General features: G+C 49.7%; 1 protein-coding gene across 1 annotated transcript in view; it reads right to left on the bottom strand.

Moving 5' to 3' along the window:
- The window catches only part of GLI2 (GLI family zinc finger 2), a 76,726-nt gene that overhangs the window by 25,675 nt on the left and 33,254 nt on the right, over window positions 1-17,797 (bottom strand). The window contains exons 4-7 of the mRNA XM_006902974.1: window positions 10,857-11,058; window positions 9,335-9,548; window positions 8,218-8,340; window positions 5,253-5,387 (exon numbers count right to left, since the gene is read on the bottom strand). Of these exons, the coding sequence (XP_006903036.1) occupies window positions 5,253-5,387; window positions 8,218-8,340; window positions 9,335-9,548; window positions 10,857-11,058 (674 nt within the window). The remainder of the gene's footprint in view (window positions 1-5,252; window positions 5,388-8,217; window positions 8,341-9,334; window positions 9,549-10,856; window positions 11,059-17,797) is intronic.

Genomic DNA, 17,797 nt, shown 5'->3' on the forward strand with positions numbered 1-17,797 from the left:
TTACATCTACGCCCCTGTTCAGCATGAAGAAGCCAGAGAGTCGGCATCCAATTCCCAAATCAATAAGTCAGTTGGTTTAATTACTATTGGAAAATGCTTGTCATTCCTCTGTAGCATCTGGTCCCCACTGGACCCTCATCATTTCCTTCACCTGTTCCTCCCACCAACCAAACTGTGCAGCTCTGCAACTGCATGCTGGCCCATCCTCACCCTTCTGCCCCCAACCCTCACCTCCTTGTACCCCCAATATGTTTTTTCCCAATTAAAAAAAGAAAAAAAAAGAAAGAAAAGAAACACAAACACAAGCTATACACATGGATTTCACCTGATGGCATACATAGGAATCAAATTACATCTGTGGAAAGAATTGCTGGAGAAGTTCAAATTTAGCTGTGAAAATTAGGCCAGGTGCTGACTATGGAACAGACCACCTACGACTCATATGCAAGTTCAAGCTGAAGTTGAAGAAAATGAAATCAAATCCACAGGAACCAAAATTTGACCTTTGAGTCCTATCCCACTTGAATTTCAAAACCATCTCAGGAGCAAGTTTGAGGCCTTGAACACCAATGAGCGAAGACCATATGAGCTGTGGGAGGATATCGAGAATATTATCCATGAAGAATGCAATAGGTCATTATAAAGGCAGAAGAGGAAGAAAAGACCAAGAAGGATGTCAGAAGAGACTTTGGATATTGCACTATTGTGCCGAGAAGCCAAAGCAAAGGGAAGAAACCAAGAGATATTAAGGAGGCTTAACAAAAGATTTCAAAAGAAGACAAAGCAAAGTATTATAATAAAATGTACAAATTAAAATTAATTGATTAAAAAATGTACAAAGAGTTGAAGTCAGAAAATCAAAAGGGCCAAACTTGGTCAGCATTCCTTAAGCTGAAGGAACTGAAGAACAAATTCAAGCCTCGAGTTATAATACTTAAGGATGCTTTGGACAGAATATTAAATGATCCAGGAAGCATTAAAAGAAGATGGAAGGAGTATACAGAGTCACTGTACCAAAAGGAATTGGTAGACACAGAAGAATTTAATGAAATAACGTGTGAGCAAGAACCTATGGTGATGAAGGAAGAAGTTCAAGTTACTCTGAAAGAACTGGCAAAAAACAAGACCCCAGGAATTGACGGCATACCAACTGACATATTTCAACATATAGATGCTGCCCTGGACGGGCTCACTAAGTTGTGTCAATAAATCTGGAGGACAACCACGTGGCCAACTGACTGGAAGAGATCTATATTTGTTCCCATTCCAAAGAAAGGTGACATGACAGAGTGTGGAAATTCTTGAACAGTATCATTAATATCATAAGCAAGCAAGATTCTGGTGAAAATTATCAAAAAATTACTGAAAACTGCCAGTTGTGCATGCTGGGTTTAGAAGAGGCTGTGGTACTAGGGATATTATAGCTAATGTTAGATGGATCTTGTCCAAAAGCAGAGAGTACCAGAGCAATGTCTATCTCCATTTCATTGACTATGCAAAGATGTTTGACTGTGTGGATCAAAACAAACTGTGAGAAGAATGGGAATCTCAGAAAATTTCATTGTGCTTGTGCGAAATCTATACTTGGGCAAGGGGGCAGTCATCAGAACAGAGCCAGGAAATACTGCACGGTTCAAAATTGGAAAGGGTGTATGCCAAAGATGTGTCTTATCTCCATACTTTTCAGTTTATATGCAGAATAGATCATTTGAGAGGTGGGGCTGGATGAGGAGGAATGTGGCATCCAGATAGAAGGAAGCTTCAACAACCTGTGTTATGCAGATGACACAACCCTGCTTGCTGAAACTGAGGAGGACCTGAGGTGCTTGCTGCAGAAGGTAAAGGACTACAGCCTTAAACACGAATTGAAGCTCATCATCAAGAGAACAATGATTCTCATCACTGGGCCAATTGTCAGCATCATGATAGATGGTGAAGAGTTTGAGATTGTTAGCAGTTTTAGTTTGCTTGGCTCCACAATAACACTTTTGGTACCAGAAGCCAGGAAATCAAAAGACAAATTGCATTGGAAAGTCTGCTGTCAGGGACCTCTCCAGAGTACTTAAGAGCAAAGATGTCAGTCTGAAGACTAAGATGCACCTCATCCAAGCCATAGTCTTTGTATTGCTTGCTGTGCATCAGAGAGCTGGACAATGACAAGGAATGATAGTAAGAGAACTGATGCCTTTGAGCTGTGGTGCTGGAGAAGAGTGTTGAATACACATGGACTGCAAGGAGAACAAAAATATTCATCCTGGAGAGAGTGAAACCACATTGCTCCTTGGAGAAAAGGATTCTGAGAATTTGTATGACACACTTTGGGCATGTTGCAAGGAGGGACCAGTCCTTGGAGAGGGACATCATGCTTGGAAGGGTGGAGGGACAGAGAAAGAGAACAAGATCATTGATGAGATGGATTGATTTTGTGACTGGGGTAATGAGGGTAGGTGTGTCAGAGATAGTAAAGTTGGCACAGGATAGAGCATATTTCAGGGTTATTGTACATGGGGTTGTTATGAGTTGCAAGTGACTCGATGGCACATAACAACAACAAATCTGGTAAGTGACTAATATCTAAAATTTATAGAATACTCCAGCATCTCAAAAAGAAAAAGGTGAACAACTCAATCACAAAATGTGCACAGGATATGAACAGACACTTTTCACCAAAGATGACATTCAGATGGCAAACAAACACATGAAGAAATGTTCAAAATTGCTAGCTATGAGATGCAAAGAAAAACAATTATGAGATAGCATCTTACCCCAATAATAATGGCATAGTTCAAAAGAGCAGCAAAAAACAAATGCTGGTGAGGTTGTGGAGAGACGGGAACCCTTATTCACTGCTGGTTGGTGGGAGCATAAAATGGTGCAACCACTAAGGAAGGCAGTATGGTGCTTTCTCAAAAATTTGAAAACGGATATACCTTTTGACCCAGCAATTCCACTACTAGAAGAAACCAGAGCTTCCACCCAAACAGATATATGCACAATCGTGTTTACTGCTGCATTATTTAAAATAGCAAGGAGATAGAAGCAAACCAATGCCCATTAACAAATGAACAGATAGAAAAACTATGATCTATTCACAGAATGTAATACTATGCAGCACTGAAAAACAAGGAACTCGTAGAACATTACACAGCTTGGGTGACCCTGGAGAACTTTCTGCTGAGTGAAATATCTCCATAACACACTGTTATAAAACAGGACTGACATGGGGTTTGGAGAGAAACTAGGAAAAGAGAGGATATGTAATGAACAGTGCATGGGAATATATGAAGGCAAGAACTGTTTAAAAGGAATATATAATTAGGCATTATTTGTATGACAACAGTCCAGAATAAGAGGTTCATTGCAAAGTAGACTGGAAAAAGGTTGGGGGGGGGGGAAAGGAAGGAAAAGGTGCAACCATGAATGAATAAAAATGCAACTTTTCTGTAAACTTTTGTTAAAATCACAGTAATAAACTGTAATTAAAAAAAGAAAAGTATCTTTAATAAAGCTGGATATAGTCTGACTCAGAAAAATAGAAAAACACATCTCTGAGATGGCTCCAGAACGTGAACAGGAAGGAGCATGTGTGAGAGTGTATAAAAGTGCACAAGGAACAAGTGTTAGCATGAAGTGTATGTGTGTGTGTGTGAGTGTGTGCGTGCATGCATGGGGCCGTGAACGTATGAGTGTATATGTATGAATGTGTGAGTATATTGTTTAATCATGTATATGTGTGAGAGTGTATGAAATTAAGTATACAAGGAATTGTGAACATGAATGTGAGTGTACACGTGCCAGCGTACGAACATGAATGTGAGTGTACACGTCACATGCATGCACAAGAGTATATGCGAGTGTAAGTATGCAGATGTGTGAATATGAATGTATGAGTGTATGTGTGACAGTGCTTGAGATGGTGTATGAGCATGAGAGTTTGAATGCACAACTGTATGAATGTATGAATATTAAGGTGTCACTATACAAGCCTCTCTGTATGTATGTATCTGTGTGTGTGTCTCTAGACTGCATGGTATCCCAGTACTTAGCTTGAGTTTCACTTGTCCTCACACCACTTCCCCAGGCCTGGGCAGGGGACTTTACCCTGAATTTATTAACTTCTGAAAGGAGAGATGTTCAGGCTGGAGTGGGGCAAAGAGGAGGGCGGGAACCACCCAGCAGGGTGTGTCAGGTATGTGAGTGCTTCACCTGTGGCTCCAGTCAGCCCTCAGCCCACAGTGCAGAGGAACAGAGGCTCCCAGAGGATACCAGACTGCACACCAAGTCCTTGACAGCCACCAGCGGGGATGCTCCTGCAGGACACTTGTGAGTAGGGACCACGAAGCATCCCCTCAGGGCTCACCTAGCTCCCACGGCCTCTTCTAGCCCCTGCTATGTCAGGACTTGAGGCAAGAGTTCCTTCCTGGCCTGTGTGTAGACACTCAGCTGCACCATCAGGTACTAGCTACCTTGGAAGGGTTTCGAGGAAGTCACCAGCTTGTTCCCCCACTGAGAAACTTCTTTCAGGCCTCCAAGCCAGACTTGCAGCTAGCTCGTGGATACTATCTGGCTAAACTAACTTTATTTCCCTCTGCACTGGTTGCTGTGGTGATCCATTGTGAATATTCATCCACTCCTGGTTTCATTTTATTGTTCAATCCCTCTCAGTTCTCTCATTTATTTAGTATTCTTTGACTCTGTCACATTAGATAGCTAGATAATAGACACATAGATTGATTACAGGTGTAGATATATCTACAGATAGATGTATGTATCACAGACTCACCAAGGCTGAGTTGACTGCAGCCACAGTGACCACCACTGGGATGCTGAGGCTGTAACTTTTCATGAGAGGAGACAGTGCATCTTTCTCCCATGACACAGCGGACAAGCACTATTCTACGTTGCTCTGGAGTTGGAAACAACTCACAGCTGACCGTCCAGTGGGTCTTTGGAGGCTGTAAACCACACATGAGGACAAGGAGCAGCGGGCAGATCTGAATTGCCTGCCTTTGGGATGGCAGCTAACTCCTTACCTGTTAGCATAATAGAGTCCCCCAGAACTCTATTATGAGGGCTACGTAGTTGGATGGACTGATGGAGGGCTCCATGTACACTCATACACCCCGTTTTAGCAACAGCAGGGCACATCTAAATGATCGTGTGGCCCTCCATCTGTGGCCTCCTCCTCCCGTCACCTCCAGCACAGGGTCTGGAGGGCCCACCACCACGGGCTGCTGGTACCACATGCTTACATGCACCAGCTGCTCCTGGGTGTCGTACTCCTTGGTGCAGTCTTCCCAGTGGCAGTTGGTTTCATAGATGACCACCTCAGCCTCGTGCTTACAGTCGTCCCTGTCCAGGTCTTCCTTGAGGTCAGCCAGCTGCTCCTGGGGGAGGACAGAGTAACCTCCTGAGCTGTGTCCAGCCACATGGCCCTGAGGGCAGGGCCTGAAGAGAGGCTCCTGTCAGCATTGGGAGGCTGTGCTAAGGACCCTGGCTGCTAAAGACTGACTGGACAAACCACAGGTCCGCACCGTCTCTCCCCTGCTACCCAGCCCTCCTTCTTTCCTGCCTAATGCTGCTTGTCACCACCATAGTGGCCCATCGCTCCTGGCAGTTAGTACAAGGGACAGGAGTCCATGGCTGCTGCCTGGGTTCATCCTCTCTGTCTCTTCGGTTAAGGATGGGCATCACAGGCTCTGGAGTGGGTTCTAGTGTATAGGGTTCAGCTGCTTGCAGGAAGTCCACACTCCTCTCCTGGCTCTGGGGCCCTTATTCTTAGAGCTCCTCCTCATCCTCCTTAGGGGCATAGGACACCTGGCCTCGCACACAGTGAGTGGCTAGGGACAGCAGTGCGTTCACTGTGGCACTCTCCCCGCTATGGCCTTCCTAGTGTACACTGATGTTTACAAGCACTTGTATAGCTGCAAGGGTTGAGGTTTTGGGTAGACAGTGCCTCACCTATAGCTGCACTGCAATGTTTCACCACAGCAGCTGTACTGTGCCAGTGCCTCCATGGCACCCCAATGCAGCCTCCCATCATGCTAGTGCACCCACAGAAGGCAGAAGCCTCTTTTGCTTGATTCCAGGTGTACTGGGGCCAGGAGGAAGGATGGTGCAAGAGGCCTCTACTGTGGGTCTTCAACAAGATCACCCAAGGCAACTGTGCCTGTTGTCGAGTTGATTGTCAACACATGGTGACTCTATACATGTGGGAAGAAACATCTCCAAAGTAGATAATAAACTGGGGGTCAGGCTACTGTGATCCACAGGGTACCACTGACTGGGTTTTGGTTGTTTTTTTTCTGGCCCTCTGCTCCTGACCTTCAGCGATGGGTTCTGTGCTGGGCTGTCAAGGGCGATCTTGCAGGGGAATGGATGAGGTACCTTTCCCTCCACTCTCTGCCTGTTTTCACAGGCTGCAAACTGAGCACATTAAACTAACAGGCTGGTGTGCAGGAGTCTAAAAATATGGGGTGCACCGGCTGCCAAGGCAGCAAAACAGGGCGCATGTTGCACTTTATGTTCACCCAGAACAAGCACATCCACCTCACAAATAAGCTGTGAGTCCACAGTCACTGAGCCAGGACCCTGATGGCATGGGGACAGGCTCCTTATGATGAACAGCTTCGCCCTGACTGACATGCTCGAGGAGGTCACAGGGACAGGTAGGGCGGCTCAGTCCTCTGTGGCTGCCTGCCTGGGAGTGTGTGTAGGGATGAGGTCACTGGAGAGGGGCATCGCCCACCAAATGCAGGTGCCCCACCTGCCCGCTGTCAACCTTCCCAAGTGCTTGTCTTCCCTAGATATGTGCCATCTCATCAATTCCTGCCGCCCTCGGAATAGATGGGAAGCCACACATCATGCTAAGACTAGGGCTGCATTATGGATGGGAGGAAAATTTGTCACCAGCTCCTCTGCTTACCTGACAATAACTGGGTCTAATAATTCATGAAAATTAAGTGCCTGGATCACACCTGATGGTTTACAGTGTTGACAGCGATGCTTGGCAGATGTGAGAGAGATGGGGACAGGAGACCAGAGTGCGCGGTGGCACAGCTGAGGTGGGGGGGGCGTGGAGGGGCTGGCCTGTTGTTTGGCAGCCCCCCAGGCACTTCTCAGGACAGACCTTGTGCTCTAGGAGGCTGACACGGCCTGCCTGCCATCCTGGTGGGTTAGAATACATGTAAAAATTTCCGAAGAGACTTCTGGAGGCCTGTCCCAGGCTATGGAATCCATGAACTCATTCACACATTCACACAAAGCATCTCTGCAAGCCAGTGTAGGCCAAGCCCTGTACAAATGCCAGCCCTGACACCAAGCAGATGCTTCCCTCAATGCTGTGTCTGTTGTCAGCAGCTGTGGTTCGACCTCCACCTCATGGCGACCTCATGTCTAGTGGGACCGCAGCCCATGTTCCATGGGCTTCAGGGGCTGATTTCCAGCTCATGTCACATCCAGCGGGACCAGAGCCCCTTGTTCCATGGGCTTCAGGGGCTGATTTCCAGCTCATTTCACGTCCACTGGGACTGTAGCACCATGATCCATGGGCTTCAGGGGCTGTTTCCCGAAGCTGATTACCAAGCCTGTCTTCTTAGGCCATCCTAACCTGGAAGTGTCAGGAGAACCTGTTCTGCATCACACGACATTCAGGCCTTGTCTCAAAGAGTGGAGGTGGTGGGTGACTGTGCAACAGGGGCATGACATGGATCAAACCTGGTCAGATGCACAGCTGGTGAGTCATCCTCCCTGCTCTCAAAGTGTCCCCCCAAAGCTTACCAGGCTGTGGGGAGACAGCAATGCCAGTAGCGGCAGCTGGGAGGAGAGTGTGGGCTGGCATACCCCGTGCTGTGCAGGAGGAAAGGAAGGTAAGAAAGGCAGTAGGGCCAGGGGAGGGACACCTGGGGGGCTGGTTCATCAAGCAGAGGGAGCCGAGCAGTCTAGCTGGCTTGCAGTAGGTGAGGAAGAAGTGCAAAGAGGGGACTGGCTGCCAGCTGGGGACCCAGAGAAGTGGGAGGGAGTCCTCTTCAGTTCTTTTACTAAGTGCATGCTTGATGAGCAACATGGCAGGGGGTGCAGGAAGAGGCACCAGTCCTGAGCACACAGTTCCACCTGTGACCTCACTCATTCACACACACACACATGCACTTACTCATCATTGACCAGCAGGCTCTGGCATCCACAGGAGCCAGCACCTAGTGGGTGGCCTGCACGCACCTGTGTCAACATCTGCGGGGAGGAGGGCAGCAGGCCTTCGGTTTCTGTCTTGACTTTACTGCGTTTATGGATCATGATGGGGTTGGCAGTGCTGCTGACAGTTGACTCGCTGCTTGGCTTATTCTACAAACAGTGCACAAGATGGGTTGTCACCAAAACAGATTGCCTGGCCAACCCCTGGAACTGAAGCGTAAGAAGACCAGTCTTCCAGCATAGTCCTTGTCGGGCAGCCTTCTCTACTAGGTAGCCCCTACTTTGACCTCCTCAAGACCCCAAGGGGATGCAGAAGGGACTCTTTCTTTGGAAAAATCTGGGCACGTTTATCCTTGTCCCAAGGAGGAGGACAATCCATCCCCCTAGTGCAAGAGTGAAAGGGGAGGCTCTGGTTGGGAAAGGAACAGAGGCTGGCAGGAAGGCCTGGGTCCTCATGAGGGGGCTGGGACTATAGATGCCAATAGCAGATGCCTGGAGGGGATGTGCTAGGCAGAGCTGGGTGGGGGTGAGGGTAACCTGGAACAGGGGCTGCTTCTGGTCTCCTTCCCCAGGATGCAGCACATCTGATTCAGCCTCTTGCTGAATGGCGGTCTGGGGAAGGAACCTCCCCAGGTGTGCTGAGCATGCTCCAAAGGTCTCTGCACACGGCTTGTTTACATGCACCACAACCCAGCACAGCAGGCAAGAGGCTCACCTTACTAATTCTGTGGTTAGCTCAGGCAGAATGAGACCCAGCAGCATGCCCTCAGGCTGGCCTAGCACTACATGGTATTTCATGCATCTCTGTGTCTGTAATACAGGGCCTCATTCTCTCTACACTCTGATGCCACCTGGTGTGTCAGCATGGTGCCAGGATGTTGGGCTCGCTGAAAGGGTCAAATACATACAGCTCAAAAGTGCCTGTTCTAGACAAAGCACCTCTTGGTGGTAACTGGGACTTAGTACTCCCTCTGTCCCATGTATCTATACATTTGTGGCACACAGAAGCTGGGGCAATCACCCTGACCTGGCCTGAGGCCTCTAACCAGGCAGCCCTGAGCCCAGAGTCTTTCCACGGGTTCTTGACAGGAGATGGGAATGGACTGTCTTTACAGGGTCCACCCTGCTTCTTGGACCCACCTACCTGGCTGGTGTCACTCAGACAGTTTCCACTATTGCCAAGCTGGGAGGGTGTGGCATTGATGGCGGTCAGGGCCATGGGCTGCTGGGCCAGGAAGGTGGGTGAGGGCTGGAGTAGGGGTGGCGTGTGTCCAAAGGCTGAGCCCAGGCCCCTCTGTTGACCTAGGATCTGGTGATAGGCCACCGGGTTGATGGGATGTGGGAAGGTGAAGGCTGGGCTGCAATAGAGAATAGACAAAGTAAGGGAAGGCAGTCCTGCGAGGGGACGGCAACCAGGATGCTGAGGCTGCAGAACTAAGGATTCCCTCACCTGTCATCTCAAGACTCAGGTCCCTTATTCAGCATTCAGCTCTCAGACCCTGCCCCAGGATGTAGCTTTCTTCTGTGGCAGCTGGGCTCCTGGAGGTCCAGTCTTCTCATACCCTACTGCCTCCTCTATTTCAGGATCATTGTGCAGAACGTGATGTACCTCTTAATAATCATTTTCTCTCTGGATCTGTGGGCCCAACACACCTCCCTCCTGACTGGGAGGCATCTGGCTTCCGAAGCCTCTTCAATGTCATCTCCTTCAGGAAGTATGCCCAGAGCGCTCCAGCTCATACATTCTACACTGCTGTGCTCCCCCAGTCTCTTCCACACCATTCTCACAAAGAAGTCCTTTTCACAATAGGATACTGAGGCGATAACAGTGACATCCAAATAACAGGGTCTTAAAGACCCTGAAGCTGCCCTTTGCTCTTGTTCTGGAGGACATATCCCCCTCCCACTGTGGGGATGCTCACACAGACTGTGGGGATGCTCACACAGACTGTGGAGAGGCCTCAGTATGCTTTCACGGCCTCAGGGTGAGGCTGAGTCAGGACAGCTGGCCATCTCCTTGAGTCTGGCCCTTCAGAGGCCGTGTGACGCAGGCCATGCTTGTATTCAGCTGCTGACTTTGTAGTGACTTGTTATATAGTGGTCATTTCTATCACTGGGTTCTGGGATCAAAGTCCTCTGGCCTCCAGGTTTGAGATGGCTCAGAGGAAGGACAAGAGCTCCAAACACAGTGATGGGGTTTAAGGGGCTGAGGGCCACAGATGGTGCTAACTCTGAGCAAGCCATGCCGTGACCACAGTAGAAGCCCCTGCCAGCCCAGGCACTGGCCGACAGCACCTGCCTCAGCCCTGCCACGCATCTGAGGATCTAGTGCTGGTGTCACTGCCTGGACGCCTACGACTCCTGTTGAAATACAAGTCAAGTCCAGGCACGACACTGATTTCATGATCAGACTGACATGATGAGACAGTAAATGCCACTTTCACATCAGAAATTGGTTTGGGAGATGTGCACAAGGCACATAAAGGTATACTCAAATGTGGGTATTATTTGGATGTCTTCATCATTGGTAGTGAACTGATGAGAAAATACAAGTATGTGAACCTGCAAATGTAACAAGTCCTCTCTTCCTCCTCCTACCAAAAAGACAGGCCCACCTGGCCCCACCCAGTTCCCAACTTGGCCCCCAGCCCTGAGGCCAGGCTCACCTTAGGGTACCAGCCGACAGGTGCCCATAGGAGCCGCTGGCCGCAGAGCTGCTCCGCGAATTGTTGATGTAGGCCACCAGGGAGTTAGGGGACGTCCGGATCATGCGCTGCAGGTCCAGGCTGGCATCAGAGAGCGGTGAGATGGACAGAGCCCGCTTGCGGCTCAGCCGAGGTGTGACACGCGGGCTGGAGAAACGGGACACTGGAAAAGCCACCAGGGCAGGTGTGTCAGCACCACCCGCATGTATGCATGTGCACAAAGCCTTAGTCTGCCCATCTGTCAAGTGGGCTTGAAGCTCACAGGGTGTGGTGATGATAAAGTCTGGTGAGTGAGTGTCAGTGCTCTGCCTGTCCATTTTCTCAGCCCACCCAGCTTCACTTTCCAGCACCGTCATAGAGACCTCTCAATCCACACTGTGCACTGTGGCTGGAGTCCTCCTTAGGACCTTGCCAACATCTCCCGTTGCTTTTAGGAAAAGGTCAGGATCTTTAGCAAGGCCCACACATCTCCAGCTGCATCCTACCTCTCTACTCCAGCTCTGCTCCAGTCACGTGCCTTCTCTCGCTGACATGCGCCCCTCTCCACTGCATTCAGACCTCAGCTGAGCCACTCTTCACCAGGAAGTCTTTCCACCAGTTGTTCCTCAGGAGAAATATGGGCAAATCCCATGTGCTTTCTAGTCTGACACTCCTCTGCGAGTTGGTCCTGTTTCCCCACCAATGACTTTTGATTTTTGTAAAAGAAGTTTTGGTTCTACTTCTGAAAAGTCATGACCAAGCAACTCTACAGTGTATAGTCCTACTCTGTACCATGTAGAGCTGGCATGAGTCAGAAAAGAAAAAAGAAAAAAACCCAAAAAACCAAAACCCAACTTTTCCTCTTTCTTTTGCTGTTGTTAGCCTCATACTACAGATGAGAATGCACAGAGAGGTTAAGCAGACTGTGTAAGGCCACAGAGCCAAAAGAAGTGGTGAACATGGGACTGGAAGCTGGCCTAAACTATCCTTTGCCCCTGTCCTTGTGGTGGGAAGGAGTAGGATCCTGGTTTTGGGGAGAACACTCATGATGTGGACTGTGCACTGGCTGGCCAAGGCAAACCTGCCAACTCTTTTCTGAGCAAATTATAAAACTTGTCTGATCTGTATGAGTGTGGCAGTCTGGCTTGTCTGGTGGGCTGTCTGTGAGAATGCACCCGGTTCTACCAAGACGCCAGGGCATACAGTCACCACTTGTCCATCAGCTGGTCACACTTTGGCAACATGGTGCTGCTGTGATGCTGGAAGCTGTGTCTCCACCATTTCAAACACCAGCAGGGCTACACCATGCAGCATCTGCAGGCTAAGGCAGAGTAGGGAGAAAGGACTGGTCATCTACTTCCACAACTCAGACACTGTCCCTGCGGGGACAGCAGGACATGGATAACATGGTGAGGAAGGTGCACCCAGTTGGAAGACAGTGCACTGTGAACTGGGGGACACAAGGAGGACAGGACACAGCTAACATGGTGAGGAAGGTGCGCTTGGCAGGAAGGCAGCCCACAGGTGGATGCAAGACAGGGGCACTCTGACTGTGCCACAAGTCCTTTGGCCAATGGGTAGCTGCTGTGCTGGAACCAACTAATGGCATCCAACAACAGTGGTCATCACCTGTCTAGAGGCGGGACGGGCAAGGGGAAGCCTAGGGTGACAGAGAGGTGGAGGACAGCCAGTGCAGGAGAGACGTTGGGCAATGTACCAGCAGCCACACATGGCCACTCATTGTCAGAGTCACTCCCTATCAGGTCTGACTTCAAAGGAAAATTCTGTGAGACACGAAAGCCAATCTTCCAAGGACTCTTATTTAAAGAGTGCCAAATGGAGGGTGAATGGGAAAGGAGAGGAAAAAGACACAACCATATAATCTTTCTCTCTCTCTCACACACACACTTTTTGTAACACATTTTTCAAAAGAGATTTTGCTGCTACTATTTGGATTCCCACTCTCTTGTGTGCCCCTAACACGAGGAAACGGGCAGATTTGACAATGATATTCATCTCTGTTATTCCCACACCTCAAGGGAAATATGTTTATTAACGTGCCTCTTCCCTTGATAAATTACTAAACAGAAAGAAAAGTGCAGCTCTCATTTCCCGTGGCTTCTCCCACGATTTACGGCTGTAGCCTGGGCGGCTGTGGAGTCTTCTCTTCTATGGATATCCTGTACTAATGGGCTGCAGGCCAGAAGCTAGTGCTGCTGCTGGTCTTCCTGTCTGTCACACATGCATCTCTGCTCTGCTCACTGGTCTCTTCTTTAATTCACTCACATTTTGCTCATTCACTCATTCAGTCTATGTGCAGCACAAGGACACAGTGGGACCCCTAGTCAGGAGGACACAAACCTCCCCTCATGAAGGGTATTATCTACAGAGGGATGGAGATGTGGGTGGGTGACAAATGACCAAGAACAGCAGTGATGACATGCATGCAGGAAGGTAGGGCTCCCACTGGTCTAAAAACGGAGATCCTCCAATGGCCAACCATGCCTCCATCGGCAGAGCCGAATGATAGGCAAAGAGGACGAGGGAGTCAGACCATGGACTGCCAAGGCACCAGCACTGATGGTAAGGGTGTGGCCCTCTGCCACAATGTTGCATGCCAGTGCTGTTCTCAGCTTCCGAGTAGGCACCCTCTTGGGATTCAGCATGTCACACCCTGGGGTGGGCTCCTAGAGTTCTCAGTGAGCACTTTGGCTACAGGAGAAACCCCCGATGTGAATGTAGCCCGACTCCTCTCCCCCGCCTCAGACGTTTCTAGTCACCGAGGTTGCTTCAAGGACATGCTCCTGGAGGGTCTTAACTGAGCTTAGCTGACAGCCCTTTCCACTGTGGCCTTTTGGGGCAAGGGACAGAGGTCATGCAGCACAACGTCCTGGGTGAGTGGCACAGACAGACTTCTACCTCAAGTTCTCCAATGGATACCAGTCTCACTGCTGTTCCAGAAGGCTCTGACAGACAGATGAGCCGAGGCAAGCACTCAGCTGGCATACAGTGGCCCAGTCCCTGGGCCTCCTCAGCCTCATCTGGAGGATGGGCGTGAGCTTCTTGCTGACCTGGGCCTGCTGGCAGCCCCCCTGGCCCCTCTGTGACTGTCTTCAGAGTGATCAAAGTAACTGGTTTCTGAAAAACACCCTGGAACTGCTGCTGCATAAAGAACAAGCGTCAGAACTGAGGTGACATCTGAGTCAAATTAGTGTCAATATGACGATAAAGGAGACAGCTGGGAGAAAATATGGGTGGTAAGCACACAACATTTCCATTGGAAACACCTCAATCTTCTTCTTGATGTGGTGGTGGAGGGGTGACTTCTGTTTTTCCACCACTAAATCACCAATACTCAAGAGCATAATAAGGGAACATCCCACGTTAGGTCTGGTGACAAACGGTGAACATGCTCTCCAGACAGTCACTTAACAGACGAATTACTTCGGATCACTATCTGATTATCTATTTCTTCCTGATGCAGTTTCACTCCTTACAGTTTTTGCTATGAAGCTGGCCTCCTTTAAGCACCCCCAAGAATGGGTGTCCAGTGGCCAAGAGGCCCACAGCACCCCAACACAGAGATGGAGCTTTCACGGAATGGAGGGGAATAGCCGAGGCCCTGTGATGAAGGCACAGCTGGGCCCGGGTCTCAGTTCAGGGAGAGCCTGTTCTAGGTACCTGCCTGCCAGTTCGCTGTGGGAGGCTTTGCCACACAAGGTGCCGTGGCGACCCATGGAACAGCAGAGCCACTCTGCAGGTTCGCAGGCTGGAGTCCACAGGAGCAGAACCCCAGCCAGCCACCTAACACAGGCGCCAACTTTCTTTTTAGTAGCAGAACGCTTGTCTGCTGTACCACCAGGACTATGTGGATGGTGCAAGTGGTTAAGGACTACAATGCAAACCAAAAGCTCACGGGTTTGGAGGAGCTGTGGGCTACTTACGAAAGATCACAGCTGCTGAACAGCCAGTTCCACTCCGACCGCTCTGCACGAGGTTACCAGGAATGGGAATATTCTTGGAAGTAGGTGGCGGGGTTGGGGGCTCTAGTGGGAGGGTGTAGGGGCTTGTGCTGCCTGCTGTCACCCCACCCCAAGGCCTCTCTGATGGTTTGAATCCACCAGCAGCTGAAGGAGAAGAATGGGCAGTCTCCTCTTGTGTGAGTGACAACGTCAGACACAATGCAGGGGCAGCGATGAGCTCTAAGCCCAAGGCCGGGAGAGTGGGGGATAGACCAGTAGTGTTTGCCCAGGTGTCAGATGGACACATAACCCCATGAAGGTTATTTAGCCTTGCTGTGGACAAGGACATCTGCAGACATCACCAGGCTTTCCAGAAAAGGAACAAATGGAATACTCCTCTTACATCAATCTGTTGTTGTCGTTAGGTGCCATCAAGTTGAGTACGGCTCATAGTGACCCTATGAACAAAAGCTCTGAACCTGCCCTGTCCTGCACTTTTCTCATACTTCCTGACACACAAGAACCCATTGCAGCGGTCATCTGGTCAACCCACCTGGCTGAGGGTCTTCCTCTCCTTCACTGACCCTCCACTCTTCCCACCATCATGTCCCTCTCCAAGGAGTAGCACCTCCTAGCAATATGTCCAAAGTGTGTGAAGCGAAGCCTCATCATTCTTGCCTCCAAAGAGCATTCCGACCGCACCATCTCCAAGACATAGCTATTGGTTTTCTTGGCTGTCCATGGAATGTTTAGTGTTCTCCTCCAACACCACAGCTCAAAAGCATCAATTCTTTTTCTGTCATTCTTATTCATTTTCCAGGTCTTGGATGCATAGCTAGAATGAATCAGATGCACCTTAGTCCTCAAACTGACATCACTACTTCTCAATAATTTGGAAAGGTTCCTAATTGCAGATTTTCCCATTGCAATGTGTCTCCTTATTTCCTGATTGCTTGTACAAAGGTTGTTAATTGTGGACGCAAGCAAGATAAAGCTGTTGAGTTTCAATCTCCTCACCATCCATCACGACACTGCCTGCTGAACCAGTGGTAAGAATCTTGATATGTTACTTACACCTACAAACAGTTGACTAGAAATATAAAGTGACTGTGGCAAATGCTGTTCTGCTGAGGTGACACGGCTTGTTGATGAGTGGGTTTCAGGTGCCGCTCTGTGGGATGTGTGTGCACTCAGTGGTTGTTGCTGTGGAGCCAATGACACACAGTAACCCTAGGAACCACAGATCTGCACTCCACCCTGTCCTGTGCCCTCCTTACCATCCCTGACATGCTTGAGCCTATTATCACAGTCAGCATGGAAATCCATCTCATTGGTGGTCTCCTCCTCTTTCTCCATCTTTCCAAGGACTGGCTGAGGGGACCTTCTAAAACACCTTGGCATGTTCTCTGCTCTGCTCAGGTGCTCTACTGCTGGAAGGTTCTGCTCTCCTCAACCCCCACCTTCCCAGCTCGGAAAGCTCTGTGTCCCTGTCCTGTCTCATGGCTACTGCAACACCTAAGAACATTAAGAAGAGTGCTGAGAGAAGTGCTGAGCGACAGGTCAGCAGGGAGTGTCTTCCTGGGGAGCAGGAGGACAGGATTACCTGCTGGGGTCACCTGCACGTGGTGATGTCTCTGGTGTGGAGAACAGTGCCAGGACAGAGCTGCTGTAGTGTTAGATGGGCCGGGTGGGCCCTGGCTCATGCTGATGTCACAAGAAAGTGCTGCGTGCACCTGTGCCCTCACAATTGTTGCTCTGCTCCAGTCCAGTCAGGGCCTCCCCTTCTGACACCATATCTCCTCTGAGCCACAGCATTTTTGCTGGCTGCTTTCTGGAAGGTGGCAGCTAGGCTTTCTACTCTGTCTTAGTCTGGGAGATCTGTCCACATTGGTTACATCTGGTATTCAAAATAACGGTGGCAGAGAAACAGTATCACAGAAATGAGAAAGCCAGCCTAGTGCAACAGCTAGCCAGCAGGCTAGTACAGTGCAACGGGCTGAGAGACAGATGGCACAATGCAACAGCCCAACAGCCAGCCAGCATAGCGCGAGAGCCCAACAGCCAGATTGTACAGTGTTACAGCCTGACAGCAGGCCAGTACAGTGCAGTAACACATAGCAGTGTGACAGCCTGATAGCCAGTCAGCAAAGTGCAACAGAACGCAGCACAATGTGACAGCCCAATAGCCGGCTGGTACAGTGTGACAGTTCAACAGCCAGATAGTACAGTATGACAATTGGCCAGTTCAGTGCTACAGCACACAGCACAGTGTGACATCCCACAGCCAGCCAGCATAGTGAGATGCCTGACAGCCAGCCAGCAGAGTGCGACAGCATGACAGACAGTGGTGTTCACATGTGAGGGAGCACATAGGGCCTCCAGTGACCCCTCTCCCTGCTCACGTGATGATAGCTGCACTGAGGGGCAATCCTGATCTGAGTCATATCCCTTGGAGAAAGGCACCACCATACAGTGGCCTCCACCCCTCAGGAGGCCTGGCCCATGCCCTCTGTGATACAGACGAGAGCAGACTCCACAGGACAGGCAGCCAGGCCAATGGGTGGAGATGTGAGGTTGTGAGTGGCCGCCCTACCCCTTCTGACTACACCCCAGGCCAGAGCTGCTCACCAGTGCATATGAGAAGACAGCCACACTGGCATCAGAGCTGAGTGGGAACAACAAGATGCAAAATGGATACTATGGTGAAATAGGTAAAAACAAAGCTTTCACGATTGCAGCCATTTGTAAATGCTTAATTCCATAACTACATTTACTAATGCAATTTTAATCAGGGCACTCACTCCAGTGGCCTAGTGGTAAGAAGCTGCACCGCAATCCAAAGGCAGACCAGCTCACACACACAGGCAGTGTGCTCCCCACTCGGCCTGTGCCTTTTTAGTTCAATCACCCGGCCACCCATTACCCACCACTCACCCACTTCCCCATCTACTTGCTGATTCT

The sequence above is a fragment of the Elephantulus edwardii genome, unplaced genomic scaffold (assembly GCF_000299155.1).
Source record: "Elephantulus edwardii isolate Elephantulus edwardi_28Jun2011 unplaced genomic scaffold, EleEdw1.0 scaffold00480, whole genome shotgun sequence".
Taxonomy (NCBI): Eukaryota; Metazoa; Chordata; class Mammalia; order Macroscelidea; family Macroscelididae; genus Elephantulus; species Elephantulus edwardii.